General features: G+C 43.2%; 2 protein-coding genes across 2 annotated transcripts in view; one reads left to right on the forward strand and one right to left on the reverse strand.

Moving 5' to 3' along the window:
• The window catches only part of top3b (DNA topoisomerase III beta), a 38,864-nt gene extending 18,990 nt beyond the window's left edge, over window positions 1–19,874 (reverse strand). Inside the window, exons 1-8 of the mRNA XM_083783769.1 lie at window positions 19,628–19,874; window positions 11,061–11,192; window positions 10,273–10,379; window positions 9,263–9,337; window positions 6,478–6,674; window positions 2,318–2,474; window positions 1,760–1,873; window positions 600–690 (exon numbers count right to left, since the gene is read on the reverse strand). Of these exons, the coding sequence (XP_083639895.1) occupies window positions 600–690; window positions 1,760–1,873; window positions 2,318–2,474; window positions 6,478–6,674; window positions 9,263–9,337; window positions 10,273–10,379; window positions 11,061–11,192; window positions 19,628–19,697 (943 nt within the window). The 5' untranslated portion in view covers window positions 19,698–19,874. The remainder of the gene's footprint in view (window positions 1–599; window positions 691–1,759; window positions 1,874–2,317; window positions 2,475–6,477; window positions 6,675–9,262; window positions 9,338–10,272; window positions 10,380–11,060; window positions 11,193–19,627) is intronic.
• Window positions 19,875–20,910: 1,036 nt separating this feature from the next.
• On the forward strand, window positions 20,911–26,556 carry sdf2l1 (stromal cell-derived factor 2-like 1). The gene is made up of 3 exons (XM_083784676.1): window positions 20,911–21,155; window positions 23,466–23,662; window positions 25,769–26,556. Exons 1-3 carry the CDS (start codon window positions 20,981–20,983, stop codon window positions 26,045–26,047), a joined length of 651 nt encoding a protein of 216 aa, XP_083640802.1. The 5' UTR covers window positions 20,911–20,980; the 3' UTR covers window positions 26,048–26,556.
• The last annotated feature ends 961 nt before the right edge of the window (window positions 26,557–27,517 follow it).

Here is a 27,517-nt window from a genome sequence, read left to right on the forward strand (position 1 = left end):
TTTCATCATGACTAATTTGCATTGATGTTGATTGATTCTCCACTCTAATTGCAAACTAATCCGTTAGGTTACTCCGTTATCCCAAAAAGTATTCCGCTACAGTAACGCCGTCACTTGTAACACTGTTACCCCCAACACTGGTGCATCCGTTTTTTTTTATCTATAAGCTCACAAAGAGCTTGTACATTCGCTCTGCAAGAATATATATTCAAAGATTTGCTCCAGATTTTTCAATAACTAAACTGAACACGATTCTAGACTATAAATGTCATCTAAATCCTGACAGTTTTCTGAACAACACATGTTTCTATGTCAGTGGTTCTCAAACATTTTCATGTCAAGGACCCCCAAATATGTATATGTAATTGGCCACCGAACCCCATCTGAAAATATGTTGTTCCAGGGACCTTCCAGAAGCAAAGATTTGAGTTAAAAATGATCACTCTGAAATAATATCTATTCAAAGATTTGCACCACATTTTCACGATTCTTTCGGTAGCTTGTAGATCTGCTATTTTTCAATAGCTAAAGCATAACATAATGCTTAAAACACAAAAAAGGGGTTCCCGCCACAGAATGGTTAGTCGCCGCTGACCCACCGAGGGAGGAGCTGGCCACGCGCAGCATCTCCACCGTGTTCAAGGCCTGCGGTCGCTGCTTTGCCTTCTCCTTCTTGCTCACCGACTCCACCTACGGGGGAGGAGGGGTAGAGAATGACACCAATCGCCAGGTACCACTTGTGTTGTTCTTAGTGCAACATCCTGGGAATGCCAAGGGAAGCTCTGAGAAGGAAGTGAAGTGGTCATGGTCACGTGACTGGGCTGCGCCATGACACTTTCATGGACACTTTCATGGGAGCCAAACTACCCGGAAGTCAATGAGAGCTCAGTGACCAGCTCATGAACAAACATTATTTATGAACAATTGAGACCTTTTGTAAAGTAATCACTTCTGGAAAATAACAGAAGACATGTAACACATTATTGTCTGCTGTGTTGTTATTCGATGTGTACACTGTAATTTTTATAGAGGTATGATATCTAAAGAGCACAAAGTACATTTCTGAATGCACCAAGTATCGCGAGACTTCCCACCGTTTCCTGTCTGGCAGCCAAATATTGCGATACTTCGGAGCCAGAAACGATAACTGCTGCCGTTTAGATCCTCAGATAAAATTATATACTGTGCACTCTGTGCACATCGAAAAGTAAGTGATTAGAAAACAACCTGTGATATGTCTTCTGTTATTTTCCAGAAGTGATTACTTTACAAAAGGTCTCAATTGTTCATAAATAATGTTTGTTCATGAGCTGGTCACTGAGCTCTCATTGACTCCAGTGCATTCTGCCAAACTTCCGGGTAGTTTGGCTCCCATGAAAGTGTCCATGAAAGTGTCATGGCGCAGCCCAGTCACGTGACCACTTCACTTCCTTCTCAGAGCTTCCTTGGGAATGCCATGTATGGAATATTATGCTACAGAGGTTGTGTTAACCCATTTTGGACTGAGGTTGATTTTCTTTTTAAAAGGCTTCTAAATACTAAATTCTTTCTGAAAAACCCATGTTTCTATGTAAGTGGTGCTCGACCTTTTTCATGTCAAGGACACCCAGAATTATCTCTATTGGGCCACGGACACCCATCTCAAAATATGTAGTTCCAGGGACCCCCCCCCCTCCCAGAAGCCAATATTTTAGTTAAAAATGTTCGCTCTGAAATATATATTCAATTTAATTAATGCTGAAGTAAGGAGGTCTCTTACCCGGGCCTCTCTGGAGGTCTTGGCCAGGTTGACAAACATCTGAGCCACGTCTCTGTCGAACACTCTGACCCTGTCCCAGTCCAGCATAATGGGGCTGTCCTTCCCTTTGAACACCTGCCACAAAACACAGGCATGTACATCAGCGCACCCTGCTGGCCTAGTGGCATTCAGCAGGCCAAGAACATTGATGGTGACAGTGTGGAGTTCTGATGCAACAGGAAAGGCACACCGACGGAAGCCAAATTCCAATACCGAAATGTCCATCCTTGTGTCCTCCACTCGCGTCAGTCCCTTTAGTCCGGAAAGGAGAATTCTAACCATGAACCATGTTCTTACCTTAATCAGAAGTTGTTATATCTACTGTATATATATTAGAATGAGTGGTACTGTGGTACATGTGAGAAATTACATAACACCACCCAGAGCGCAGCTCAGAGCATGCGCAGTGGGTCTTATGCTAGTTCGCCTTTTTACGGCAGCCCGTTTCAGACAAAACACATGAGGAGCGTATCTGGTCATTATGAAAGACAGATGTCTACAACAACAAAAAAAGATTACCTTTGCCTGCAGGATCCAGTAGGTCTCTGGCTTGAAGGACTGGATCTTGTCATGGCGCTCCACGCAGAAGCCCAGCGTCGGGGTCTGGCAGGGTCCAAATGAGATCAGCGTGGAGTCCAGGTTACCGTATTTACCCTGGAAATACTTGGTCTGGAACCTGAACCGGATACGAACGGCAAAACATGGACAGAGATCACATTAAAGTCATTAGTTCCTCGGAGGGGGAGTGAAGCAGTCGAATTGTAATTCAGATATTTTGCATCGACATACATCAAACAAACGTAAATCATCAACAGACGAGCATACATCAGACTTAGCTATGCGTCACCACCAGGAGCGGTAAGCCTGGTTTTCATTCCCAACTGATCCGTCTGAGAACCACTGCCCTGGTGTAAATAAATAAATAGGCAGTCTACAAGCTCATGCTGAGCAATGAGCTACATGGCTCATTGTGAGCTTATAGATCAGCTATTAAAAAACAATAATTCATACATTATGCAAATAGCAGATCTACAAGCTTGTTGTGAACTTGTAGATTGGCTCTTTTCACAATTGATGCGTCTTTCTTATATTATTTAACAATCTGGCCAATGTGTGACCAGTTTGTATAGCATGGTTTGCAGATTGCTTTTGATGCAGTGATGGTCTTTTTCTTTTTGAGCCTTTGAGGTATGATGCAAGTCTTAAAAGTACTCAAAACAGGTTGAGAACCACTGGTATATATAAATACTCAAATGTGCTACATGATGGGAGGCATGAGAAAACATAAAACCTTTATTAATGAGAACAGTGGAAACTGGAATGAGCTATCTGGGGACGGGGGAGTGCATTCCACAGGGCTGGGTAAAGTGTGTTGGTGTGTCTTTGAACTCGTAGTTTATCGGAACTAGTCTCTCGAGACAGACTGTTGAGTTGACGCCGTCAATAAAGGAAAAGAGGGAACTGTTTTTCCTTTACTTTTGACGATGGGTTCTCAAGTTGTCGAACGTCAGCCCCAGTCCCTACGCCGGCTATGGGCTATATAGCTCCACATAGCAGAGGGAGAGGTTCCATATGGGGCTAGTAGACCGCTAGAGATTAACGTTCACAAGTTCACCGGAGGCTTGCTGTGCTGTAGTGATATGCAAACACTAACCGTAACCACGTCAGCTGACGCGAAGCTAATGTTGGTCATTTCCATATGGAACGGTTTTGGAACCCCTGTCGTTGTTGTTGCGCACAACCATGCTTTTATCCACACTTCCATCCGTTCGCCTTTTAAATCTAAATCTCCCATCAGCGGGTCCAAGGGACGCGATGTCATCTGGTTCTTCATGTTTGCGTGTGGGGATTTCTTGTTACTGCTGCCTGCCGCATCTCTCTCTCCCCCCCCCTCCTGGTTGCCAGTGTTGACAACTGTGACAGAAATAAGCTAACCAACCGCCAAAAACCACCCATGCATCTGTGTGGGCCAAAACAAGCCAAGTCTGGCTGCAAATAAGTGGCCTTGGCAACCCACTACTACCTGCTACCTACTACTCCTCGGAGCAAAATAAACAGTGTACACTACCCGACTTTACGATAATAAGGGACAGTATGTCGGGACACGCTGTTGTCATGTTGATGAGCTTCATGTTGTGCAGCATGCAGTGCCAGTCCGCAATGCTTTGTACTCCGGCCGGTGCCTAGGCTGTGAGAGACGGCATAGCACAGGGGTCGGCAACCGGCGGCTCTAGAGCCGCATGCGGCTCTTGAGCACTCCCCTGGTGGCTCTCTGTAGCATTACAAAAAAATCGATGAAAATGTATAAAGTTTATTTTTTCACATTTTTATTTTTCATTTATGGTTTCTGTAGGAGGCAAAACGTGACAGAAACATTCTTAAGTTTCCCAAATTTGTAAAAATGTGTAGAATAAATATTAAGTTTCAATAATGTCAACTAAAATTCGCGTCATAGCATGCGACGCATGCTGCGCGCCAGACACTATTATAAACAAACCGGTGGGTGTGTGAGGCTGGTGCCTGCTACGCTATGGCTTCTACAGGGAGAAAAAGAAAGATAGCAGACGAAAACAGAGGATTTAACAATTCGTGGACAGACGCTTATGCCTTCACAGCCAATGCAGATGGATTTCCTGTATGCTTGATCTGCAGTAGCCCATGACGCAACAGCAGCCTGTTTTCGCAATCGCAGTCCAAACGTGTATATAAACATTCCGATTTCAAATATAAGGTCCTCGCCACATGTGCCACGGGGGTTAGAAATTTGCTGGTACAGTGATTAGCATTGCTGCACCCCGCGTTGTTTAATAAAAAGCATTTTTATCCGAGCGCCCCGGCTACTTTTCTCAAACGGGGTTGGGAAATCCACAGTTGCACACCGGTTGGGGGCGCGTAGTTGGCAAAATAACAGCTCGGATAAAAATGCTTTTTATTAAACAACGCGGGATGCAGCAATGCTAATCGCTGTACCAGCAACATTTTAACACCAGTGGCACACGTGGCGAGTACTTTATATTTGGAATCTGAATGTTTATGTACACGTTTACAATGTAAATGTAGCGATTGCGTAAAACAGGCTGCAGTTGCCATGACGCACCATGGCTAAATCTGCAGTGACAAACTTATCAAACAATAAATAAAACGTGGCAAGCCGTTCAGACGGTGACTACAGTATATGAAGGAGTCATATAGACGTTGAAGGAGTCATATAGACGTATTATCTCCCGTGTTGCAACGAAACTATAGCAGCAGCCAGCATGAGTGGTGGAGTTTAAAGCTGCGATCCACTTCTTAAAAGTTAGTTTGCTGACTTTGCTCCCTTCTGCTTTCTTCAGCAGTTCTGCGACTGCAACAGCCCTCTTTCTCTCATTCATGCAAACTTAGCATGCTTTCCCTGGAAATGTCTTTCAACGTTACTTTTTTATTGTTTGATAGTTTGTCACTGCAGATTAATAAGCATACAGGCAAATACCGATATTGTAAACCTCCCAAAACACGACACACTTGTGTGGAAAACATGGAATGCTCTTCCAGACAATTACGGAAGCGCACTCGCCTATATTAGTTTGCATTGCACAGTGCGCTCAGTGCGCTATTTCCGAACGTGCCCGTAATGAAAGTTAAACCATAGCGCACTTTTTATTTTGATAGATAGGCTAATATCCACTTGCAGCCCTTTTGTCTTCATTATATAAGCATTTTAAGGCTTAAATTTTTTTGCGGCTCCAGATAGATTTTGAAATTTTTTTTTGGTCGAAAATGGCTCATTCAACATCTTGGGTTGCCGACCCCTGGCATAGCACAACAGAAAACAAACACAAGCACAGCGGCGAATGGGAAGAGTGCAAAGCATCCAGAGCATGCCCTTTTACAACTTTTACTTTTTAGTTTGCTCCACATGAAACGGAGAAGCCGAACCATTTGTGTCAGGTTTTCTCAGTAGTAAACTCCTATCCTGCTGTCAACTGCCCTCCTCCCAGCAGCGAGCAGCATGGAATCCTCCATCGTTTGAGTAAGGTCACGCTGTGATTAGCCACAATGGCCAGTGCAAGACGTGCTGTGATTGGCCAGTAGCTACTTTGAGTGGCAGTCAGTGGGAAATGCTCTCGCCACAGAATTTACTAGTATTCTGGCCATAATAATCATTCTGGGCGGCCCCAGCTGTTGGTACGCAGAAGCGCTTCCCGGCGCTTGATTGACAGCGCAGAATGAATTTTGACGATGCATGCCCACTGGCGTGCAGGTCTGTTCATAGTCATTCATAGACCAGCAGCTATTGCATAGCAGCTGATAAAAAATAATAATAATAAAAAGGTTTCCCATATTTCTAAGAATTGATTCGGTACTTTATGAAAAAAAGAATTGGGATCCGTACCCAAAAAAATGGTTACCAGGTAGCCTCGTCAGTGGAGGTTTTCTCCGTGGTTCACAGCTCAGTGGTCGACCTACCGAGTGAAGGCACAGCCGACGGTTCACAGCTCAGTGTTCAACCTACCGAGTGAAGGCACAGCCGACGGTTCACAGCTCAGTGTTCAACCTACCGAGTGAAGGCACGGCCGACGGTTCACAGCTCAGTGTTCAACCTACCGAGTGAAGGCACAGCCGATGGTTCACAGCTCAGTGTTCAACCTACCGAGTGAAGGCACAGCCGACGGTTCACAGCTCAGTGTTCAACCTACCGAGTGAAGGCACAGCCGATGCGCAGGTCCAGCTCCTGGCGTGCGTCCACCGACAGCGCCTCGTTGCGGTTGGGCTCCCCCAGGCGGCTCATGGCGGCCCAGATGTCCGTGTCGGTGATGGAGCTGAACTTGGCGCGGTACACGGCTCTCTCGCCGCCGTGCGGCTTGTTCATAACCGGCTGGACGGCGTCTAAGACCTGGGAGACGGTGAAATGAGTGAGACCACAGTGGCTCTCAAAGTGGGGTCCCCCATTTGGGGTCCTTGATGGGGTTCCAGGGGGGGGTCGGTCCGAGGCTAAATAATTCCATAAAGCAATCAAAATCAGTTTAACCACTTTTAAAAAGGGAACCCCTTTTGGTGTTGGCATTATGTTATGCTTTAGCTATTGAATAGCTATCTACAAGCTCATAGCACGCCACCGAGTGGCGCACTATGAGCTTGTAGGTCTGCTGTTTTTGAAAAATCGACTGAACAACTGACATATAAACATGGCTTTTTCAGAAAACTGTCAGGATGTAGAAGACATTTTTTGAATCTGATCTCAGGTCAAAATGGGTTAATATACCTTAGAGTTGTGTGGAAATAATATGAGAAAAAAAGTCCCCCCCCCCTTCTGTTGAGCCTATAGGGTCAAATGCCATGTGATCAGTGACATGGGGAAGGTGTACTCTGCAGGCTAAAGAACACTGGTATATTAATTACATAGTTCAATGTCGAAAATGAGTGGTAGTTCACTTTAACAATATATACATTGGCAATTCATTTTTGTGTGAAATATTTTTTTTTATATTTTTTTGAACGTTGAAAATCTGCAATATTGACTAGTTTATAACCGTTTAATACAAATCAGATTAGACTTTTCTGTATCACAAATGGCGTTGCCTCGGTCAGTGGACGGTTAGAGCTCATCGTGGGCACCGTCCATGTCGTTTGTGGGTACTTAAAGGAGTAGTTCACCCAAAAGAAATTGCTGCGGTTTTGCGGTTGGTCATCCGCAGCAATTGGAAACGCAGCAGGGAACATCATCAATGTGCTCCATTCATAAACTACACAGTGAAATCTATGGACGTAAAATTAGGGTAATGTGTGTCGGGGACTAGATGTCTCTCTCTCTCACTCTTGTGTGCACACACGCCCGTGCGTGCGTGTGTGTGTGTATGCACTGTTCTTCTGGGCATGTGGAGGCACAGCACAGACAACAGCACAAAATGAATCCGACCTCCGTTTACATACAAGTTTATCGACATGAAGAAAGTTCCCACTCCCTCCCCACACAGTGACAGCAGTGACAACACGGACTAAATATTCTGTACACTACAGTGTTTATGTGATTAATGTACTTGTTCTCATATTTCAATGAGGGCATCAGTGTCCTTATTTGCCCACATCTATCCACGGTTAAACGGGACATCTTTGCGCTGCGTAAAATTAATATCCCTTCTCCGTCTCCAACTGTGTTTAGCTTCATTTCCTTTATTTGCTGCGGATTGCATTCCCACCTGCACCGAACCGAAATCAAATGCGATTGGAAGCAAAGCCGAAACCCCCGTTTTCTGGCGGAGTAGAATGCGGTTCTTTGATGTGCATTAGGATTCGAATGAGGCCTCACACCTGCCAATCGAAGCACACTTTCCGAGTTCCGACAATGTGCAGCAGGATTCGTTTTAATTGCAGTAAAGCTGCACAGAAGTTCTCATAATCGGTTCTAGTGAGCAGAAAGAATCAATAATAAGCAGACTTGGCAACCTGACTGTAGAAAGTAACAGTACAGTAAAGAACCTGGGGGTTATTATTGATTCTGAATTGAATTTTAATTCACACATTAATCATGTTACCAAGATTGCCTTTTTTCACCTTAGAAATATTGGACGATGCAAAAACGCTAATCCACGCCTTTGTTTTTTCTCGGCTTGACTACTGCAATGCACTTTTTTCAGGACTGCCTAAGAAAACAACTGACAGATTACAACTTGTCCAAAATGCAGCAGCTAGAGTTTTAACTAGAACTAAGATGAGAGAACATATTACTCCAGTTTTGGCATCACTGCACTGGCTTCCGGTTGTTTTTAGGATTGATTTTAAAATTATTTTACTTGTCTATAAAGCTCTTAATGGTCTTGCACCTTCCTACCTACATGACTGCCTGCCTAAATATGTCCCAAACCGGCTCCTAAGGTCTTCCACTGCTGGCCTGCTTGCTTTGCCTAAAAAAATGGCAACAAAAAAATACGGGGAAGCAGCTTTTTGCTTCTACGGGCCGTCGGCATGGAACAAGCTCCCACTGTACCTTCGTCAGGCAGCCTCTGTAGACATTTTTAAAGCTCAGCTCAAGACCCACTTCTACAACATTGCTTTTAAGTGATCTTTTATTTTTTTGTTATTAATGTCCTCACTGTATTGTATTACTGCTTGTTTTTTAATGTCGTTGCCTTGCTTTATCTGTTCTTATCTTTGTACCACTGCCTTTTCCTGATTTGACACTGCGTTATTGTCCTATTGTTTTAACTGCATGCCTGTTTTAATGCTGTTTTGTTTTGCTTTTGTTTTTATTATCTGTTCTGCTCTGTAAAGCACTTTGAGCTACATTTATGTATGAAAGGTGCTATATAAATAAAGTTTATTTTTATTATTATTATTATTTCTGGTGTGAAGGCGACCCATGAGTCTCCTATTGACCGATGACCCGGTCATCAAATTATTGGTGCAGGAAAAACGGAAGAATCACACAATCACAGCTGTTTTAACTTTTAAACCGTAACATTTTTAAGACAAACAATGGCTCACCTCAAAACAGATGTTCTCTCCCTCTTTGTCACAGTCCAACCACAGAACCACATAGTCACATCCTTTAGCTTCAACCTGTAGAACACAACATCACACATGTCAAAACACTACTCTCTAGGGTACCGTTCAAACTAAAAGATTTAATTGATAGTATAAATGTTTCCTATTTCATTAAATTGATTTTTGAAATAAATTAAAAAAATACAATTATTATATATAATAGAAATAAGAAGAATAGTCTATAATCTACAAGCTTGGTATTTGCTATTTGTGCAAGACGAAAGTTGTAAATCAACTATATTTTAGGGCTTAAGTTGTTAATCACTCTGGTCGATTGGAAAACAAAATCTATTCAAATTGTTCTTTGTTGATTCATTGACATTTAGAAATTAAACAATAACCGTAGTCCTAGAGCTGTACTGTCGAACACAATGAGTGCAAAGACAGAAATACATTTCTAGCTGACCCAAACAATGGGTCTGGAGTCGGGACCCATGTTTGGGTCAAACAAAATAAACAACAAATACTTTTAAAAATAAATTTAAATAGCCTGTATAGCTTGTAGATCTGCTATTTTCACTAGTTTTGGTCCCAGGGAGACACACTTTTGGGTCTCGTGCAAAAGAAAGTTGTCAAACTATTTCTGGTCTAGAAATAGTTAGACAATAGACATAATGAAAGAATTAATGTTATGTTAAGCATAATGAACAAACTTTTCATGACGAATTAAACTAAATCTGGGAATGCAGCGAAATTTTTATAAAAGAATCACACCCGTGTGAACCGAGTGGTGCAACTCCCCACCCTCCTCTCTCTCTCTCTCTCATTAGCAGGCAACATTGCAGCACTGTCTCTCCCTCTGTTTCTGGCACAACAGCGCCCCCTACTGGTACTCATACTGGCGCTCATTAACGTCACATAGGTTAACCAACACATAGGTGAGCACGGACATTGCTGTTCCTTGGAGTGGTTGCGCCACTCAAAAAGGAAAAACACAATGAACGCCATACCTGGAGGAACCGAACCATGTTGAGTTTGGGATTGGCTTCCTTCTTCTCGGTGGGGGCTGTGCTGAACAGCTCAGCTGGGTCCACCTTGTCCCAGTTGTTGTACTTCCCTGGAGTGACACAATGACCACCGTATGAACACAAGTTGCTGTCGGGAGGAAACCACCTAACTCCATTTTTTTTAGGTCTTAACCCATTCTGACCAGAGATCAGATTAAAAAAATGTCTTCTACATCCTGACAGTTTTGTGAAAAAACTATGTTTCTGTGTCAGTCGTTCTTCGATTTTTCAAAAAAAGCAGACCTACAGGCTCATAGCGCGCCACTCTGTGGCGCACTATGAGCCTGTAGATCTGCTATTTTTCAATAGCTAAAGCATAACATAATGCTAACACCAAAAGGGGTTCCAGTCTAAAATATAAATCAATGCTATTGAACACCCTTTACTTTTGTCTGTGTGTTGCTTAAAAAGATATTGAACAAATGAAGAGTATTAAAAAGCTCTTCGGGAAGACCTCCATTGGACCCTCAAGTTGCAGTCTTTCTCACGTGCGCAGGATGTTGAAAGTACCAACCCTATGGACCAGAGCTAACAAACTACCAGACAACATCTAGTCTCATATCACGATATCAATATAACGTATATTATATTTACCAGCCCCTACTTTGACCCATTAGGAGTCCGATGCCTTCTAAAATCAATAGTTCTCTCACTTTCGAGATTCTTCAAAAAACAGCAGATGGCACGAAGTAAACAAGGGAGGCAAATAAGGAGGGATTTATAGTACCAACCAATAAAGTCCAGGCTCATGACGTGTCCACAGACGGACGTCATCTTGAAGCGCACGGTTTGGCCGTTGAAGGTGCCGGTGTAGTCGTGCACGGAGCACGCGCCGTTCAGCCCTTTGCGACTGGTACAGCTTCCTGTGGTGAGAGACGACAAGAGGACCACGGTGGCAGCCGGTCAATGGGGCTTGAAAGGGCAAGTCAGCTCAACCCATTAGGACCTTAGAGTATATATGAATACGACGGCACCCGGAGGAAACCCTGAGGAGAAATGGACATAGTGGCCGAATTTGGTATTGCAGCTCGAGCCAGCGATGGTCCGTTGACTATCATTGCGCACGTTCATGTTATTGGGGCCATGACACGTGAACGAATGTTTCATACGTGAACGCGCACAAACGGCACAATGATAGTCAACAACCAGTGCGTTCATGTTATTGGGGCAATCCATCCCAGAATGCACTTGTTCCTAATCGCCTCATGCGCTTTTGAGCAACTTAATGCAAGTGGATGGGAGGAGGAATCCGGTGCCGTCTCTATTCATATATACTCTAAGATTAGGACGCGACACCGATACTAAACATGTCTTCCAAAACAAGAAAAAGAAAACGTACATTGCTATAGAAGTGGTTCTCAAAGCTTTTCATGCCAAGAAAAGCCCCCACGATATTTGATCAGTCAACATATTGATTTGATAAAACGTTGATTTGATAAATCAACATTTATCATACTACCATTAGGATACAAATATAAGTATAAGAAAAACCGACTGAAGAAAAAAGAAGAAAAGACTATAATAAATAACAACAATAATAATGTCCATACGTGGTATTTGTGTCATGTCACTGTGTAAATCCATTCATGAATTAATGTCATGTCCATGTGATGCGTACGTGCACTCAACTGCCCCTCTCCACGCTCAAGTGCGTGGGTGCTGTCGTGTCCCAAGGTCCATGTCATCATTTAAGATCCTAATGGCCTGGGAGAAAACTTTTCCTCATGGGTCTCATGGTCGCAGCCTACGTATTTCCTGTAGGCGGACTCGACATAGCTGCGGGAGTAAAACCCTCACCAGGCGCACCTCTTCCACTACAGTGAACGGCAGAGTGACTGATGTTAGTTTGCCTCAAACTTTACTCCTTTACCTGCTTTTTTACTAACACTAACATTACAAAGATGCCCAGAACATCGAGATGAACCTGTGTAGTTTATGGCTGCTCCAACAGTAGTGGCAACATAAAAATAAAATAAAAACGGAATGTCTAATATCCACCGCGATGGCGGAGACCAGAGCCATTGAGTAATGGTTGAGACGAAGCAGTGAAAGATACATAACGCCAGTCTTACCCAATACCAAATATTTCTGTTTTATTAACACAAGGCTGCTGTACTTTATACCTCATACTTTAAATGCTTAGTATGAGGTATAAAATACAGCAGCCTTGTGTTCATAAAACAGAAAGATTGGGTATTGGGTAAGACTGAAATTATGTATCTTGCAGGATTCTTCACTGCTTTGTCTCAACCATTACTCAATGGCTCTGGTCTCAGCCATCGCGGTGGATATTAGACATTCCGTTTTATTTTATTTGTTATGTTGCCACTACTGTTGGAGCAGCCATAAACTACACAGGTTCATCTCGATGTTCTGGGCATCTTGGTAATGTTAGTGTTAGTAAAAAAGCAGGTAAAGGAGTAAAGTTTGAGGCAAACTAACATCAGTCACTCTGCCGTTCACTGTAGTGGAAGAGGTGCGCCTGGTTAGGGTTTTACCCCCGCAGCTACGTCGAGTCCGCCTACAGGAAATACGTAGCCTGCGACCATGAAACCGGTACGGAATCGGTCTATAGCAGCTTTATGTGATGCACAACATCACATAAAGCTGCTATAAACAATAATGTCAAAATTGTAATGAGCCTTTAATTTTAATGAGCCAGCAATGTGTAAAACGCTCCCAAAGAAAATTAGTCTCTGTGACACATCTAGTACTGTACCAACACCCCCCAGACAGTTCTTGCTCTACACTAGAAAACCTTGTATACGACTCAGGCATAGTCTTTCTTGCAGTGGAGTGCTTCAATATGGGGGCGGCATTGACATACTGCCCCAGTGGGCAATGCGGCACCTACGTTTATTTATGTCTCCAGGCCGTCGGTGTGACTCGGCCGGCCGGCCGGGGCATGGAACCCCCGTTAACCCTGACCCCCCCCCCCCGATCTCAGGGCGGACACTCTACTACCCGGAAGGCCAACGAGCTCGTTTGCATTGTATTGCTTACCTGGGCTTAAATGCAAATGATTGCTTAATGAGATGCTACTCTCAAGGATGAGCGCTAATGGAAAAGTGACCAATTGTGAGTGACGCACCACCCAATGACCGACCCCTGCCACACATACAGCTTATCGTCTGATGCCCCCCCCCCCAATAGCCCATGCCACTTCCAGTGGGCAGCGGAGAGTCTCCTATTCAGACCACAAAGCAATAAATACAGCTGGGTCTAAGGCACCATCGGTACAGAATTACAGATACAGATCGACTCCAGCACCCCAACTATCATGGAACAACTCCAGGTAGGAGAACATTAGGGCAGTGGTTCTCTCTCTCTCTCTCTCTCTCTCTCTCTCTCTCTCTCTCTCTCTCTCTCCCTCTCTCTCTCTCTCTCCCTCTCCCTCTCCCTCTCCCTCTCCCTCTCTCTCTCTCTCCCTCTCTCTCTCTCTGAGTAATTTCCGATTTTCAATACTTTTTCTTCTACTCCAGAGGATTATGTACTTGATTTTATTCCACTGCAATTATTTGAAAACCTTTTCTTTAATTTTAGATTAGAATGCGATTAGTATTACAAAAACATACATTAACCACTTCAGCCCTATCTGAACTTTGGCCATTTGAACATAGACAATCTAACACTTACCGTTAGCCTACTATGATATACGTTTTTGACATAATGATAACATATTCTGTATAATAAGTACTTTTACTTTCGGTACTTTAAGTGTATATTAATGCCAAATACCGGTGCGACTACGTTCAGACTTTTACTCAAGTCAAATTTCGATCACCGGACTTTTATCTTGTAGTAACAGAGTGTTTCTACATTGCTGCCAGTATTAAATATTTTTTACTGTAAGTAAACCATTTCATGTCTTTCCTCCACCGTCCTCACACAGCTGCTGCGTGTCCTGGTCCTGTGCGTGCTGAGCGCGTACCACTGTGTGTCCGTCCCACTGTCCAGCCAGTGCGTGGACGAGTCATTCTGCACCGGCAGCTTCCAGGACTACTACAGCCAGCTGGTGGACCTGCCCAGCCGCATCAACGAGCGCAGCGTCGCCACCTGGCGATACGAGTGAGTAGTGCAGCTGCGCGCTGGCCACGTTATAAAGGGATATTTCACTTTTAAAAAATATATAAACTTTGGTCATTTCATTGTCTACTCAGTCTTATATGAACACCCCCCAGACAGTTTTTAAGTTAGCTGCCTTCCTATACAAACCCTTCCTATACAAACTATTGTAACTTCAAACTCCATTTTAACCATGATAGATTAATCAAAAACTTATTTTTTTCTGGTGACTGATATTGTCTTTTTAATACGTGAGGGGGCGTGCTCTTTCATTTACTGTTTTCATTTGTAATATTATTTTTGATTCTTTAGTCTCCTCCGTCTTCCAGGGGGTCCTCATTCTTTTCAAAAAGGAAAAGGAAATATCCCTTTAAGCAGTGTTTAGACCCGAGACCGGATTCTACAAAATGTCTTCTAAATCCTGACAGTTTTCTGAGAAAACCTATGTTTCCTATATCAGTGGTTCTCAAACGTCAAGGAGCCCAAAAAATATCTGTATTCGGCCGCCAACCCTCCATCTGAAAATATGTTGTTTCAGGGACCTCCCTGAAGCAAAGATATGAGTTAAAAACATTCACTGAACATGAACAATATATTCAAAGATTTGCACATATTTTGACGATTTTTCAAGGACTAGTGGAAAAGTGTTCCAGTAGAACTAGGCTCCAGTAGACAGGCTATTTCAGCAAGCAACCAAGTCTAAAATCAGCCATTACAACCATCAAGGCCCGCCAAAAATACATTTTAGTTGACTAAATCAACTGAGATCTCTTCGCACAGGGAGAACGTCAACTTGAACCGAGTGCCTCAGATCATCCACGAGGCCGTGTGCCACAGCAGCCACTCGTGCCGGGGCGCTCTGGACAGCGTCACCAGCCTGGAGAGCGTCCCCATCGCCCTGCGGCTGCCCGTGCTCAAGAAGAACCCAGAGTGCTTCCCCAGGACCACCTACTCGCTGGAGTTCGAGTCCATCAACATAGCCTGCATCTGCGCCACCTCCCGGCTGCAGAGCTGAGGACAATAGCGCACCGCACCGAGAGAACACAACGTCATTAATGAGGGTCTATAATCCCGAGGACTGGGCCATAAAACCAGAAATGCATCGAAACCGACATTTAGAACGAATAACCTAACTTCATGTTAAATAAATAAATATAAAAACTGTTATGTTAATATCCGAAAATTGGACAGGACCTGTGATGTCATGCAGTACTTTTTATTTGTGTTTGGTTGTTACGGTCCACAGAATGAGAGGACTGCTCTGCCGGAAACATTGCGGAAAAAAGGTTATGACCATTTTTGTATTATACCACACCATAGAAAACGCTATCGAGGACGTACAGGACCTTGCATTAGTTTTGCACGAAAAACACTAAAGTGGCTATGGCCGAATTTAGGCCATAGCCTGTGCAAAACTAATGCTTGGAATGGATTCAGAATCATGAAAACCCCCTAGTTTGACATGTCACAATTGTCACATCATGCTACTTAAAGCATGATGCTATTTGGAAAATGTTGCCTAATATTTTTTCGCAATATTTTGGGCAAAGCAGGCCTCTCATTCTGTGGACCATATTATGACCAAGTGAATAGATAAAACACAAATAAAAAGTACGGCATGACCTTACAGGTTAAACCCTATTCCTTGAGCTGTTGGGCCTGTGGCTCCCCGGCTAAAATATTACGGTTCTCAACCATTTAAAATTGTCACTTCACTGTCATCTGGGGACTACCCCAAAATCATGAGCTGACCCACAGGTTGAGAACCACCGACTTAAAAACACTAAAATACCTGCAGCCTCTGTGATTTGGATTGGAAATTGCAGTAGTTCATATGGCTATTTCTATTGGTCGTTTTTTGTTTTGTTAAGATTTTTTTTAATTAATTGTTCAGCTCTAAATGCATGGTTGTGGAATGGGTGTGGATAAAAGAACAGCATCACTTTAAACAGGTCAGCCATTATTTGTTTGCCAAAACTTAACTAATTAGATTAAGCAAATAAAGACATTTCACATTAAATTGTCACTGGTGTGTGCTTTTGTTAAAGGGTGTGCAAGTGATATTTCCAGTTTAGTAACAGGGATATTGCTGCTAGACTGAAGCCAACACTCTAGCAATGATTACTACCAAAATAAATAGTTAATACTTAATAATATATATATATATCACTTTCTGCACCTGTAAAATGTTTGTTTTGTGACACTTTCTTGACAATGAGCCCTCCCTGAAAGACTGACACATTAGTAGAAGATTTGGAAATGCTTTTTGTTTCATAATTATTATATAATATATTGTCCATGCATGTTTCTGGTGACATAAATAATATTCTATGAAAATAAGTTTCGAAAACTGTGGTGTTTTGCTAGCCCTGATACATGACTGCCATGATTATTATCATGTCAGTCATGACGTAACTGCACCCTGTTTTTTGCACTCGCTACATTTACAAAGAATCCGTAGGCCTATATATAAACATTCGGATTACAAATATAAAGTACTCACTTTTTATCCCACGGGTGTTAGTTAGTTGCAGCTCCAGCGATTAGAATTGCTGCATCCCGCGTTGTTTAATAAAAAGCATTTTTATCCGAGCGCCCCGGCTACTTTTTTCAAACGGGGTTCGTTTGGGAAATCCACAGTTGCACACCGGGAGCGCACTCGCCTATTAGTCTGTATTGGGCTATTGGCAGGGTGGTCAGCGTACCTATATCGAACACACCGAGTGCCACCCTCCTCCCGACCGATAGGGGCGCGTAGTTGAAAGCCAATGGCAAAATAACAGCTCGGATAAAAATGCTTTTTATTAAACAACACGGGATGCAGCAATTCTAATCGCTGGAGCAGCAACTAACTAACACCCGTGGGACAAATTGTGAGTACTTTATATTTGTAATCCGAATGTTTATATATACGGATTCTTTGTAAATGTAGCGAGCGCAAAAAACAGGGTGGGGTGCAGTTACGCCTTGACTCTCTTATGAATACGAGAGTCAAGAACCAGGGCTAGTGTTTTGCTAGCCATGGTTCATGACTCTCGTATTCATACGAGAGTCATGAAGAAACTTCACCCTGTTTTTTGCGCTCGCTGCATTTACAAGATTTCCGTATATATAAACATTCAGATTTCAAATATAAAGTACTCACAATTTGTCCCACGGGTGTTAGTAGCCGCAATTTGCAACTCTAGATTTTTTTACAATGTGTTGAATCTAGAGTTGCAATAAGCTCCATCCACTTCCTATTCATGATTTTCGGTTTCTGATCTGCTGGTCTTAAATTACGTTAAACTCACCAACATTGCAGCTGTAGTCCAAGCTTGAATTATCCTCTTTCAATCTGCCGAGCTTGTTTTTCATAAAAAATCCCCCGTAGACATGTTATGAGTTACTTTCTGTCCAAAATATTCCAAGAGTTCACAATCCGAGCCGCCATATTGTATTTTTGCAACGTGCCGTAAAACAAGATGTGAGGGGGAGCGCTTGTTTAATAGAATCTTACCTGCAGGTAAGACACCCAAAGAAGAGGCAGACGCAGTGTGACGCCCCATCACGCACAGCCTTCTATTAAACAAGCGCTCCCCCTCACAACTTGTTTTACGGCACGTTGCAAAAATACAATATGGCGGCTCGGATTGTGAACTCTTGGAATATTTTGGACAGAAAGTAACTCATAACATCTCTACGGGGGATTTTTTATGAAAAACAAGCTCGGCAGATTGAAAGAGGATAATTCAAGCTTGGACTACAGCTGCAATGTTGGTGAGTTTAACGTCATTTAAGACCAGCAGATCAGAAACCGAAAATCATGAATAGGAAGTGGATGGAGCTTGTTGCAACTCTAGATTCAACCCATTGTAAAAAAAGAGTTGCAAATTGCGGCTAGGGTGTTAGTTAGTTGCAGCTCCAGCGATTAGAATTTCTGCATCCCGCGTTGTTTAATAAAAAGTATTTTTATCCGAGGTGTTATTTTGCCATTGGCTTTCAACTACGCGCCCCTATCGGTCGGGAGGAGGGTGGCACTCGGTGTGTTCGATATAGGTACGCTGACCGCCCTGCCAATACAGACTAATAGGCGAGTGCGCTCCCGGTGTGCAACTGTGGATTTCCCAAACGAACCCCGTTTGAAAAAAGTAGCCGGGGAGCTCGGACAAAAATGCTTTTTATTAAACAACGCGGGACGCAGCAATTCTAATCGCTGGCGCTGCTACTAACTAACACCCGTGGGACACTTTGTGAGTACTTTATATTTGAAATCTGAATGTTTATATATACGGAAATCTTGTAAATGCAGCGAGCGCAAAAAAACAGGACAAAGTTTCTGCATGACTGTCATGATAATCATCATGGCAGTCATGTTCCAGGGCTAGTGTTTTGCTAGCCCCTTTCGGGACCCTACGTAAAACTTTTTTGATATTTTGTTTAGTTTTACGTTGGGTCCCTGCTCGCTAGTGTATTTTCGTATGGAAATTCCTAAATGCGGATGTGGAGATTCTCTCTAAAACGCCTCCCCGCGGCATGTGACGCCATTATTTTCCTTGAGTTATTCTGAATTCGGTAACTTTAAGTAGCTATACATCCCGGTGCGAATATCTCCTGTGGCGCGGAAGCCGTTAAGTATTTTTAATCTTTGTTTGACCGATTTGGTCGCTTTATTTCTTCTTGTTTGTTTACCGTTTATTGTACCGCCTCCCGGTGTGCGGTTGGCTTGTGAGGCTACGTCCCTGCCTCTGATCTGCTGTGTCATAGCTATAGCGCCACTAGCTAGCCAGATAGGCGGTACAATGAGGTGTCAATAAACAAGAAGAATCCAAGCTTCCAAATCGGGCAAACATATATTAAAAATACTTAACGGCTTCCGCGCCACAGGAGATATTCGCACCGGGATGTATAGCTACTTAAAGTTACCGAATTCAGAATAACTCAAGGAAAATAATGGCGTCACATGCCGCGGGGAGGCGTTTTAACATGTAAACACGAGCCAGTAAATGTTTTAATCAGGTGGCATGGACGACGAGGAACAGGACCCAATGCACTGGGTCGAACAAATGTCAGAAACTTCAGTAGCATTTGGGTTCTGCTTGGAGGGCTAGTGTTTTGCGAGACACTTGGGGGGGGGGGGGGGGGAACCCAAATTCCTATGTAAATTCCACGTACATTGACTCATCTGTTGAAAATAGCAGATCTACAAGCTCACAGTAGATCTGCTATTTTGTTATATTGAAGTCTTACTAACCTTTGGAGAGGATCTTGGCGATGGACTGAGCCAAGGATGGCTTCTCGGCGACCATCAACACAGTCCTCATGATCAACTAATTAACTAAACCTCAAATTAAAACATGTTCATTTAAGGACTTCAAATAAAACCACTTTTCTCTTTAGGCGATACTTGTATTATTACTATTACAAATGTATTATTATTTGTAGTATTAAAGAGAGAATACCGTCTAGTTAACTAACAACAACGTCGAAAGGGCCGCCATGACAGTTTTCTTCTTCTGTTTCTGTTTTGTTTTTGGTTTCCGGTTTTACGCCAGGCAGGCGGTACACTGACATGTGCAATGCTGCCCTCCACAGACAAGGGGTTTACTGTTTTATCCTAGAGCTAGGATATCAGTTATCTATGAATATGACGTGTAGCCTATAACTGCATGCATGTGAAATAAATGCATGGCCGGGGGTATAGCTACAAGAATTAATCAATGCATATCATGGAATATTTGTTTTTAGGTTGTTCTGGCCTGGGAAACTGCCAAATGATTGAATTTACATCTAGAGTCATAATTTAGATATATGGGCCTACTGTAGTACTTTGCAAAACAAATGCTTGCAATTAGGGATGAATCGTTAATCGATTAATCGCTGTTAAGAATTAACATGCTTTTGCATGTGATGTAACCATAGTGACAGACTATTTGTATTCTTAGCTGTATATCAGCAAAATGTTGCATTTTATGTTAGACATTGGATCTTAGGCGGACGTGGTCTGCATTTTCAATATGTCAGACTTGATAATGTAGAGTCTACATTATCGATTCTGACATATTGAAAATGTGTGTCTGTCTAACTCTAAATCTTTTTAGGCTACCATTGATTGATTGATTGATTGAAATATTTATTAACAGTTTGTAGAATCTACAGTACATTTTAAGCACAAACTCAATACAAAGACTGTCAACTGTGAGTGGACGACCCAATTAAGCATTACACTTGTTTACAACAGGGTCCACATTGTTCAATTCATCCATCCTCCATCCATCAATCCCATATATTATCCCATAGATTAGGCTATGATCTATTCTATAGGACTATGATCATCATAATATATAATATATCATCAACAAGATTCATAACTCTATGATCTAGTTATATAAACTGCTATGATCTATGCGTTTCCTGTAGGTAAATGCATGACGTCGAACGTCTTCCGAGCCAATGACAGAGCAGCAAGTGTTGCTTTTCACTTCCGCCTGGGACATGTCAAGCTGTGATTGGTCGACGTCAGCTGTTAGGTTTGAAAGCGTCTCCTCTCATCCTCACACACACTCACACTCACGGTAGCGTTATTGATGATTATGATTTGATCAGGATGGGATCGATCCTCGCTTTGATCAGGTCGATATTATCGGTTCTTCTGTTGTGCTCGATACAGTGCTGTTGCGCAAACTCGGATTTGAACTACGTGACGTGCGGTTCTCTGGTCAAGCTGCTCAACACTAGACACAACGTGAGGCTCCATTCTCACGACGTCAAGTATGGATCAGGTACATTATACATCATGTAATGTTCATAACAAACTTCATAACTATGTTATGCGATTTGTATCATAATTTCAAAAATAGTCGTTCTGACTACAAGCTGTTCACAACGCGTCGCAGTAGTCTCGGCTATGTTTCTTTGGTTGCGAGTTACAACTAAATGCAGCCTAGCTCAGGACAGGTACATAGCTCTGATGCCGTAAGTGTGCAGCCTAAATCACTCTTTTTAAATGCTTTATCAGTTATACACCGCTTGCTTCCACTGGCTTTGATCTGGCAGTAGGCCGCCCTATATACAATTATACATTATACTGTACCATACCAGACACCTTCTCGGCTGCTCAGGTTACTGTAGCCTACTGGAGAAAGTGTGTGTGTGTGTGTGTGTGTGTGTGTGTGTGTGTGTGTGAGTGATATAGCAGGTGCCTTGTAGCCGCAATTAACTTCTATGTTTTCAATTTCAAAGTCTTCCATCACAGTTCTATTCCTGAGAAATAGACAAAGAATAGTTAGAAGAATCATGCCTCCATGGAGTTTGTTGAGAGGAAGTTGCTCACGACATGACAATGGTGGATATGAAACATCATAAAGATGTTATGCCATTAGGGACCCCCATAAAAGATGTGGGTGATTAAACATTCACAGATCACGATGCGACACAAGCATGCAGATCGGCTGTTTTCATAGTATAAAATGAGGTTAAAGTGGTTCCTCATTTCGCTGGGGACCCCCTGGAACCCATCCAAGGACCCCTGTGGGGACCTCACTTTGAGGACCACTGCACTGCTCTTAGCTTACAGCTTGTTTGTAACATCAGAGTATAAGACTTGGCCCTTTTGTGTGTGAGCACTGAGCAGCATATCGGCTGACATTTTGTCAAAAGAATCTCGGTTGCTCATGGCTCCAGGCTTTTTGTCTTATTAGATGTACGTGGGTTATTGAATGACATGGGAGGGGGGAAGTGGCACATTTCAGGAATTAACTTAATAACTACATTTGCACACCCAGAGTTACAAATGAAGTCTTTTAAACACAGTATAGAGTGTTTTTAACTGTTGTTTTTATTAATTTATTTATTTCAGTAACTGTGATTTCCCATGTCTCTCCAGCTCTTCAGTAAACAGGAAATACGTGTTCAGGTCACATGCAACAATACCAATTCCATCCAATCAAGAGAGAGAGAGCTCATATACCCTATACAAGTGAAATACAATGGCTGCGGTTACATGAGGGCTTTTTCATTCAGAATGAAAACTTCAGAATGAATTAATTCAGAAGTAATGTTTTTTGATGCGTGTTTACATGGGAAAGGTCATTCCGAATGAGTGTTTACATGGACAATACTTTTAAATCCCATTATTTCATTCCACATCAGGTTTGGGGCTGGGAAGGCTTCTGATTCGATAGGGGGCGGGTGGATATGTTTACGTCCAGTGGTGGAAAGTACATTTACTTTAGTACTAAAGTACAATTTTGAGGTATTTCTACTTTACTTTCCAATTGTTTTACTTTTACTACACTACATTTCAGTAAAACAAAATAATAATAATAGAAAAACACTTTTATGCCGTATTACTTTATATTTGATGTATCCTGTAGCCTATGAGAGGTTTCTAATATAATTTCTTAATATAATTCATCGCAAAACAAGAGCATAATATAGCCATACCAATTACATGGAAACAAGCATGCACAGAAAGACCAGAATGAACTTCAATCCGAATGAGTGTTTACATGAGTCCACAATTGTTTCAATAGGATTTTAAAATGGAATAAACCGGTCAGTTACATCAGATCAAAGTTTAAATCAGATTGACCATTTTCATTCCGATTTAAGTTTTTGTAGGTGTTTACATGAGAACTTTTAATAGGATTTAACTTTTATTCTGAATGAAAAGGGGATTTAACTGTCCATGTAAACGTAGCCAATGTCACTTAACACCATTGGCTCTTGACCTGTGGGCCGCAAGGGTATTATTGCAAGCAGACCCTAAACGCCTGTGGTCTCCGAAGCTAAGCAGACCCCAAAATAATGCTAATTTAACATTAATATTAGTATAGTATACTATGTTAACTCCATTGATCCAGGGCCGGTGGAATGCAATCGATCAATTGATTGATCGTTCAAAATGAACATGCCCTGAAAATGCACACAGCCCTACCCATCTAACCACTTGACACGGCAGGGGAAGCGGCTGCCATGTTAGGTGGGCCCACTGGGGCCGGCAAGGCTTTCTGAGGGTTCTATTGTGCAAACCATAAAATGCCCTATAATAACACGCCTTTTGTGTGTGTGTCTTTGTGTCTGTCCTTAAGGCAGCGGACAGCAGTCGGTGACGGGCGTGGAGAACGCCGATGACGCCAACAGTTACTGGCGTATACGGGGGCAGCCCAGCGGGCCGTGCCAACGCGGGGTGGCCATCGAGTGTGGCCAGGCCATCCGCATCACGCACATGAAGACGGGACGCAACCTCCACACGCACCACTTCAGCTCGCCGCTCTCCAACAACCAGGTGAGAGAAGCGATTCTGGAAGAAGTCTCTCTTACTTTAACCCATTTTAACCTGAGATCAGATTTTTTAAAAAAAAGTCTTCTACATCCTGACGGTTTTCTGAAAAAGCTGTGTTTCTATGTCGTCCTTTGATTTTTCAAAAATAGCAGACCTACAAGCTTGTATAGATCTGCTATTTTTCAATAGCTAAAGCATTACACCAAAAGGGGTTCCCACCCAAAATGGGTTAAAGGCAATGAAACCTCTAGGCTGATTTTTGTTTGTTCTTCCACTGAAATCAGGAATAACTGAACATTACACAAATAAAATACAAAGCTGAAGGTTAAGGCAACGGCGCGCACCAAGAGGCCTGCGTCAACTAAGATTGAAGGCCAAAGCCCGAGCTACACTGGGGACGGAATTGGCTCTGCCAATGGTACACTGCCACTATAATCAATGGAACCCGGTGGTTGTGCATAAGCTCTGCGCGTCAATCTTTTTGGAAATTCAGAACTCCCCGTGGGACGGACGAATTGTCTGTTTGGTCCGACGTACTAACAGTCCTACAGTCATGAGAGTCCGAAACCCAACCCAAAGTCACTGTCCTCACAGCTTTAGTTTTAACCTGCCACAGGTTATTTGTAACCGGCTGTGCATGTCGGGAGCGACGGTGTTTTTTTTTTTTTTTTTTTAAGATATTTTTTTGCGGCTTACGCCTTTTATTGATTTTTTAAGGGACAGATAGTAGGCTGACAGGAAACGGGAGAGAGATGGGGGGGATGACATGCGGTAAAGGCCGTGTCGGGTTCGGGAGTCGAACCCGCGGCACACCGCGACTGGATCACCAGTCCGGTGCCCAGACCGTTACGCTACGGCCTGGGCCGGGAGCGACGGTGTTGTCGGACTAATGCCTGTCGGACTGTTAATGTCTAACAAACGTATGCACCCTATGAAACTATGTTGGCCGTTAAGAGAAAAAGTGAGTCTTGAGTGGAGTTTTAAAACGCCTCTATGGACTGGGCCCCTACCCCTCTAATATAGAGGGGTAGGCTATTCCACTAGAGATGCCCTCACAATTCAATTCGATTACGATTCACCAGGTTTCGATTCCTTTAAAATAATCTATATTTTTTGACGAACACAAAGTCAATCAAACATGTAGTTAGTATTGCATACACAGTATTGTAGTGCTTCTCAAAGTGAGATCAGGGACACTGGGTCAATTATGAATCTCTGTAACTCAGAGTGTACAAATAGTCCCGTAAGGGTTCCATTTTGTTAGAGTTATGCTGGTCCTTGAAAGTTTGACAACCACGGGTATTGTAATTGTCTAGCAGACGTCCACATACCAGCTCTGACGGTGTGATAAACCGGTTCCAGAAACTGTTCCTAATGTGATGGAAGTGGAACCCATTCTTCAATGTTGGATTCGGTTCGTCTGGTTCCGGATCCCAAACATATCCATCAGCCTGTCACCCTAGATCTCAGGATGAGCAATAGCAGCTGGTCAGCTGAGCTCTAAACTTGAGTGTGGCGGTGTATGGGATCAGCAAGATGTGGAAGAGCAGCCCATTCAGAGATTTAAAAACAAATAGTAAAAGTTTCAAATACATTCTAAAACGGAACAGGCTGATGTGGTCATACCTTTTGGTACTGGTGAAGAGACGTGCAGCTGAGTTGATCCGAGTTGGCTCTGTACTTGGTCAATTTCTTTTCTCCACACCAAATCTCTTAGCTGAAAACAAGCCGATCTACAAGCTTTTGCGTCGCAACATGATGCGTTGTGGTGAGCATGTTGCGCTTTTTGGTCTGCTGTTCTCTGTAGATGTTTCCCCCTGACTAGGGATGCTATGTACGGTAGTTAAATCTTTAGGCTTAGCCCAGTCACCCTGAGGAAGGCCAGTGTGCCTCAACTCGTAGGTGTATTTTATTCTTAATTTATCGATTTTTCCACGATTGCTCCCATTTGTTTAACCTTTTTTTTTAAACTGTCAACCATTTGTACCAAAAGAGCATCATGTTTTTACTTGCTATAGTTAAATCATTAATTGTGATTATTCATTCAAGACACAAACAAATGTCATGGCTGTGACATCCCTGCTCTTTGCTCCCCTCTGGTGGTGGCAGGAGGTGAGCGCCTTCGGGGAGAACGGCGAGGGCGATGACCTGGACGTGTGGACGGTGCAGTGCGACGGGACGCACTGGGAGCGCGACGACACGGTGCGCTTCAAGCACCCCGGCACCGACGTGTTCCTGAGCGTGACGGGCGAGCAGTATGGCCACCCCATCCGCGGGCAGCGCGAGGTGCACGCCATGCCCTCCGCCAACCAGCACAACTGGTGGCGCGCCATGGAGGGCGTCTTCATCCAGCCCAGCCAGGAGCCCATGCGCCACGACGAGCTCTGATCACGTCGTCGTTAATTAAAGGCTCTCTCGGTTCTTATTAAACGTCAGGGTCTGCCAGGGCCCACCCGGGTTCGTCCCCGCCTTTTGGGAAGCATTTTATACTCAAACTGTACACTTTGTACAACTCTCAGAGTTACATGAACACTTTAGGATTTCACAGTGTAGAATAAGAAATCACACCAGTGTGAACTGAGTGGTGCAACTCCCATCTCCCCCCTCCCCTCCTCCTCTCTCTCTCTCATTAGCAGGCAACAGAGCAGCACTATCTCTCTCTCTCTCTCTCTCTCTCTGTTTCTGGCACAGCGCCCCTACTGGTACTAATAGTCATATACTGGTGCTCAGATACACATAGGCGGGTGAACACGGACATTGCTGGTTATAGGAGTGGTTGCACCACTCAAAAATGGTAAAGTAAAATCAATTGGGGAAAATCCTGGAAATTAAATGGGTTGAGAATCACTGAACTTAACTACACTGTAAAATCCTCAATGCGTTACAGACCTGTAAGCTCCACCCCTGGAGACGCTGTGAGTTAAGGGACGTGTGCAGTGTGCAGGTGACACACAGACTTGTTTATGGTTCCTGTTGTGGTACGGAACAGCTTTTTTCCCCCTTTCTCCTAATCTTTTCTTTCCTTTTTCCTAATCTTATTTAGCCTATGAGTTGGAAAGAGCCTGACCGATACCGTTTTTTTGGGTACGGTGTTAATCCCAATTTGTGAAGAGTCCTACACCACATATGTTTTGACCCATACGTTGTCAAAAAGTGCAACATAATTCTAATGAATTTGAAAAACATTTGAGAACACCTATTAGCCACAAATGGCAGCTCTATCGTTATAATGCGTTTGGTATAGACAGAAAAATAGAGATGTATGTATGCAAAACAACAACTTTATTTTACCAACTTTTTTATAAAAAAAAAAAAAAAGCCAATCTGCTAGACTTGGAGGTGGAATGATGCCAGAATGGAGTGCATTCCAGTCTGTGGGTCCCTTTGGTGATCCTATGGGAACAAAAACCGTGAACCGGCTAACCCCATCTTTATGTCTATTACCCCGTTGTTCCCCCCCTGTTCCTTCAGCACAGTCTCTCGCCCGCGGCCCTAGGCCTGACTCGCACCTTTCGATCTAGCATACAACATTGATGCATGCTATATGTATGAGACTTGTTTACTGATGCAAGCTCCCAATGCATTTCCAATGGAAGTCACATGGTTTGACACGACATTTTTGTTGTACGGCTTTCGGCTGTGTTTCGACTGGCCCCCTCCGCCTCATACAACAAAAATGTTGTGTCAAACCATGTGACTTCCATTGGAAATGCATTGCGAGCTTGCATCAGTCAACAAGTCTCATGCATCAGCTATACATCAATCTGTTGTGGCTGCACGTGTGAGTCAGGCCTTACAAGGCACAATGGTCAAATGTCCTGTTGCACAGTACAATCCACTAACTACTGACTTTTGTTG

This window comes from Protomyctophum parallelum (genome assembly GCF_964188405.1).
Source record: "Protomyctophum parallelum genome assembly, chromosome: 15".
In the NCBI taxonomy this organism is placed as follows: domain Eukaryota; kingdom Metazoa; phylum Chordata; class Actinopteri; order Myctophiformes; family Myctophidae; genus Protomyctophum; species Protomyctophum parallelum.

Bases quoted from the DNA above. Each gene is read 5' to 3' on its own strand.
- sdf2l1 (XM_083784676.1), top strand. From the start codon at position 20,981: ATGGGATCGATCCTCGCTTTGATCAGGTCGATATTATCGGTTCTTCTG. The intron at 21,156-23,465 runs GTACATTATACA...TCTGTCCTTAAG, and splicing joins CGACGTCAAGTATGGATCAG to GCAGCGGACAGCAGTCGGTG. The intron at 23,663-25,768 runs GTGAGAGAAGCG...TGGTGGTGGCAG, and splicing joins CGCCGCTCTCCAACAACCAG to GAGGTGAGCGCCTTCGGGGA.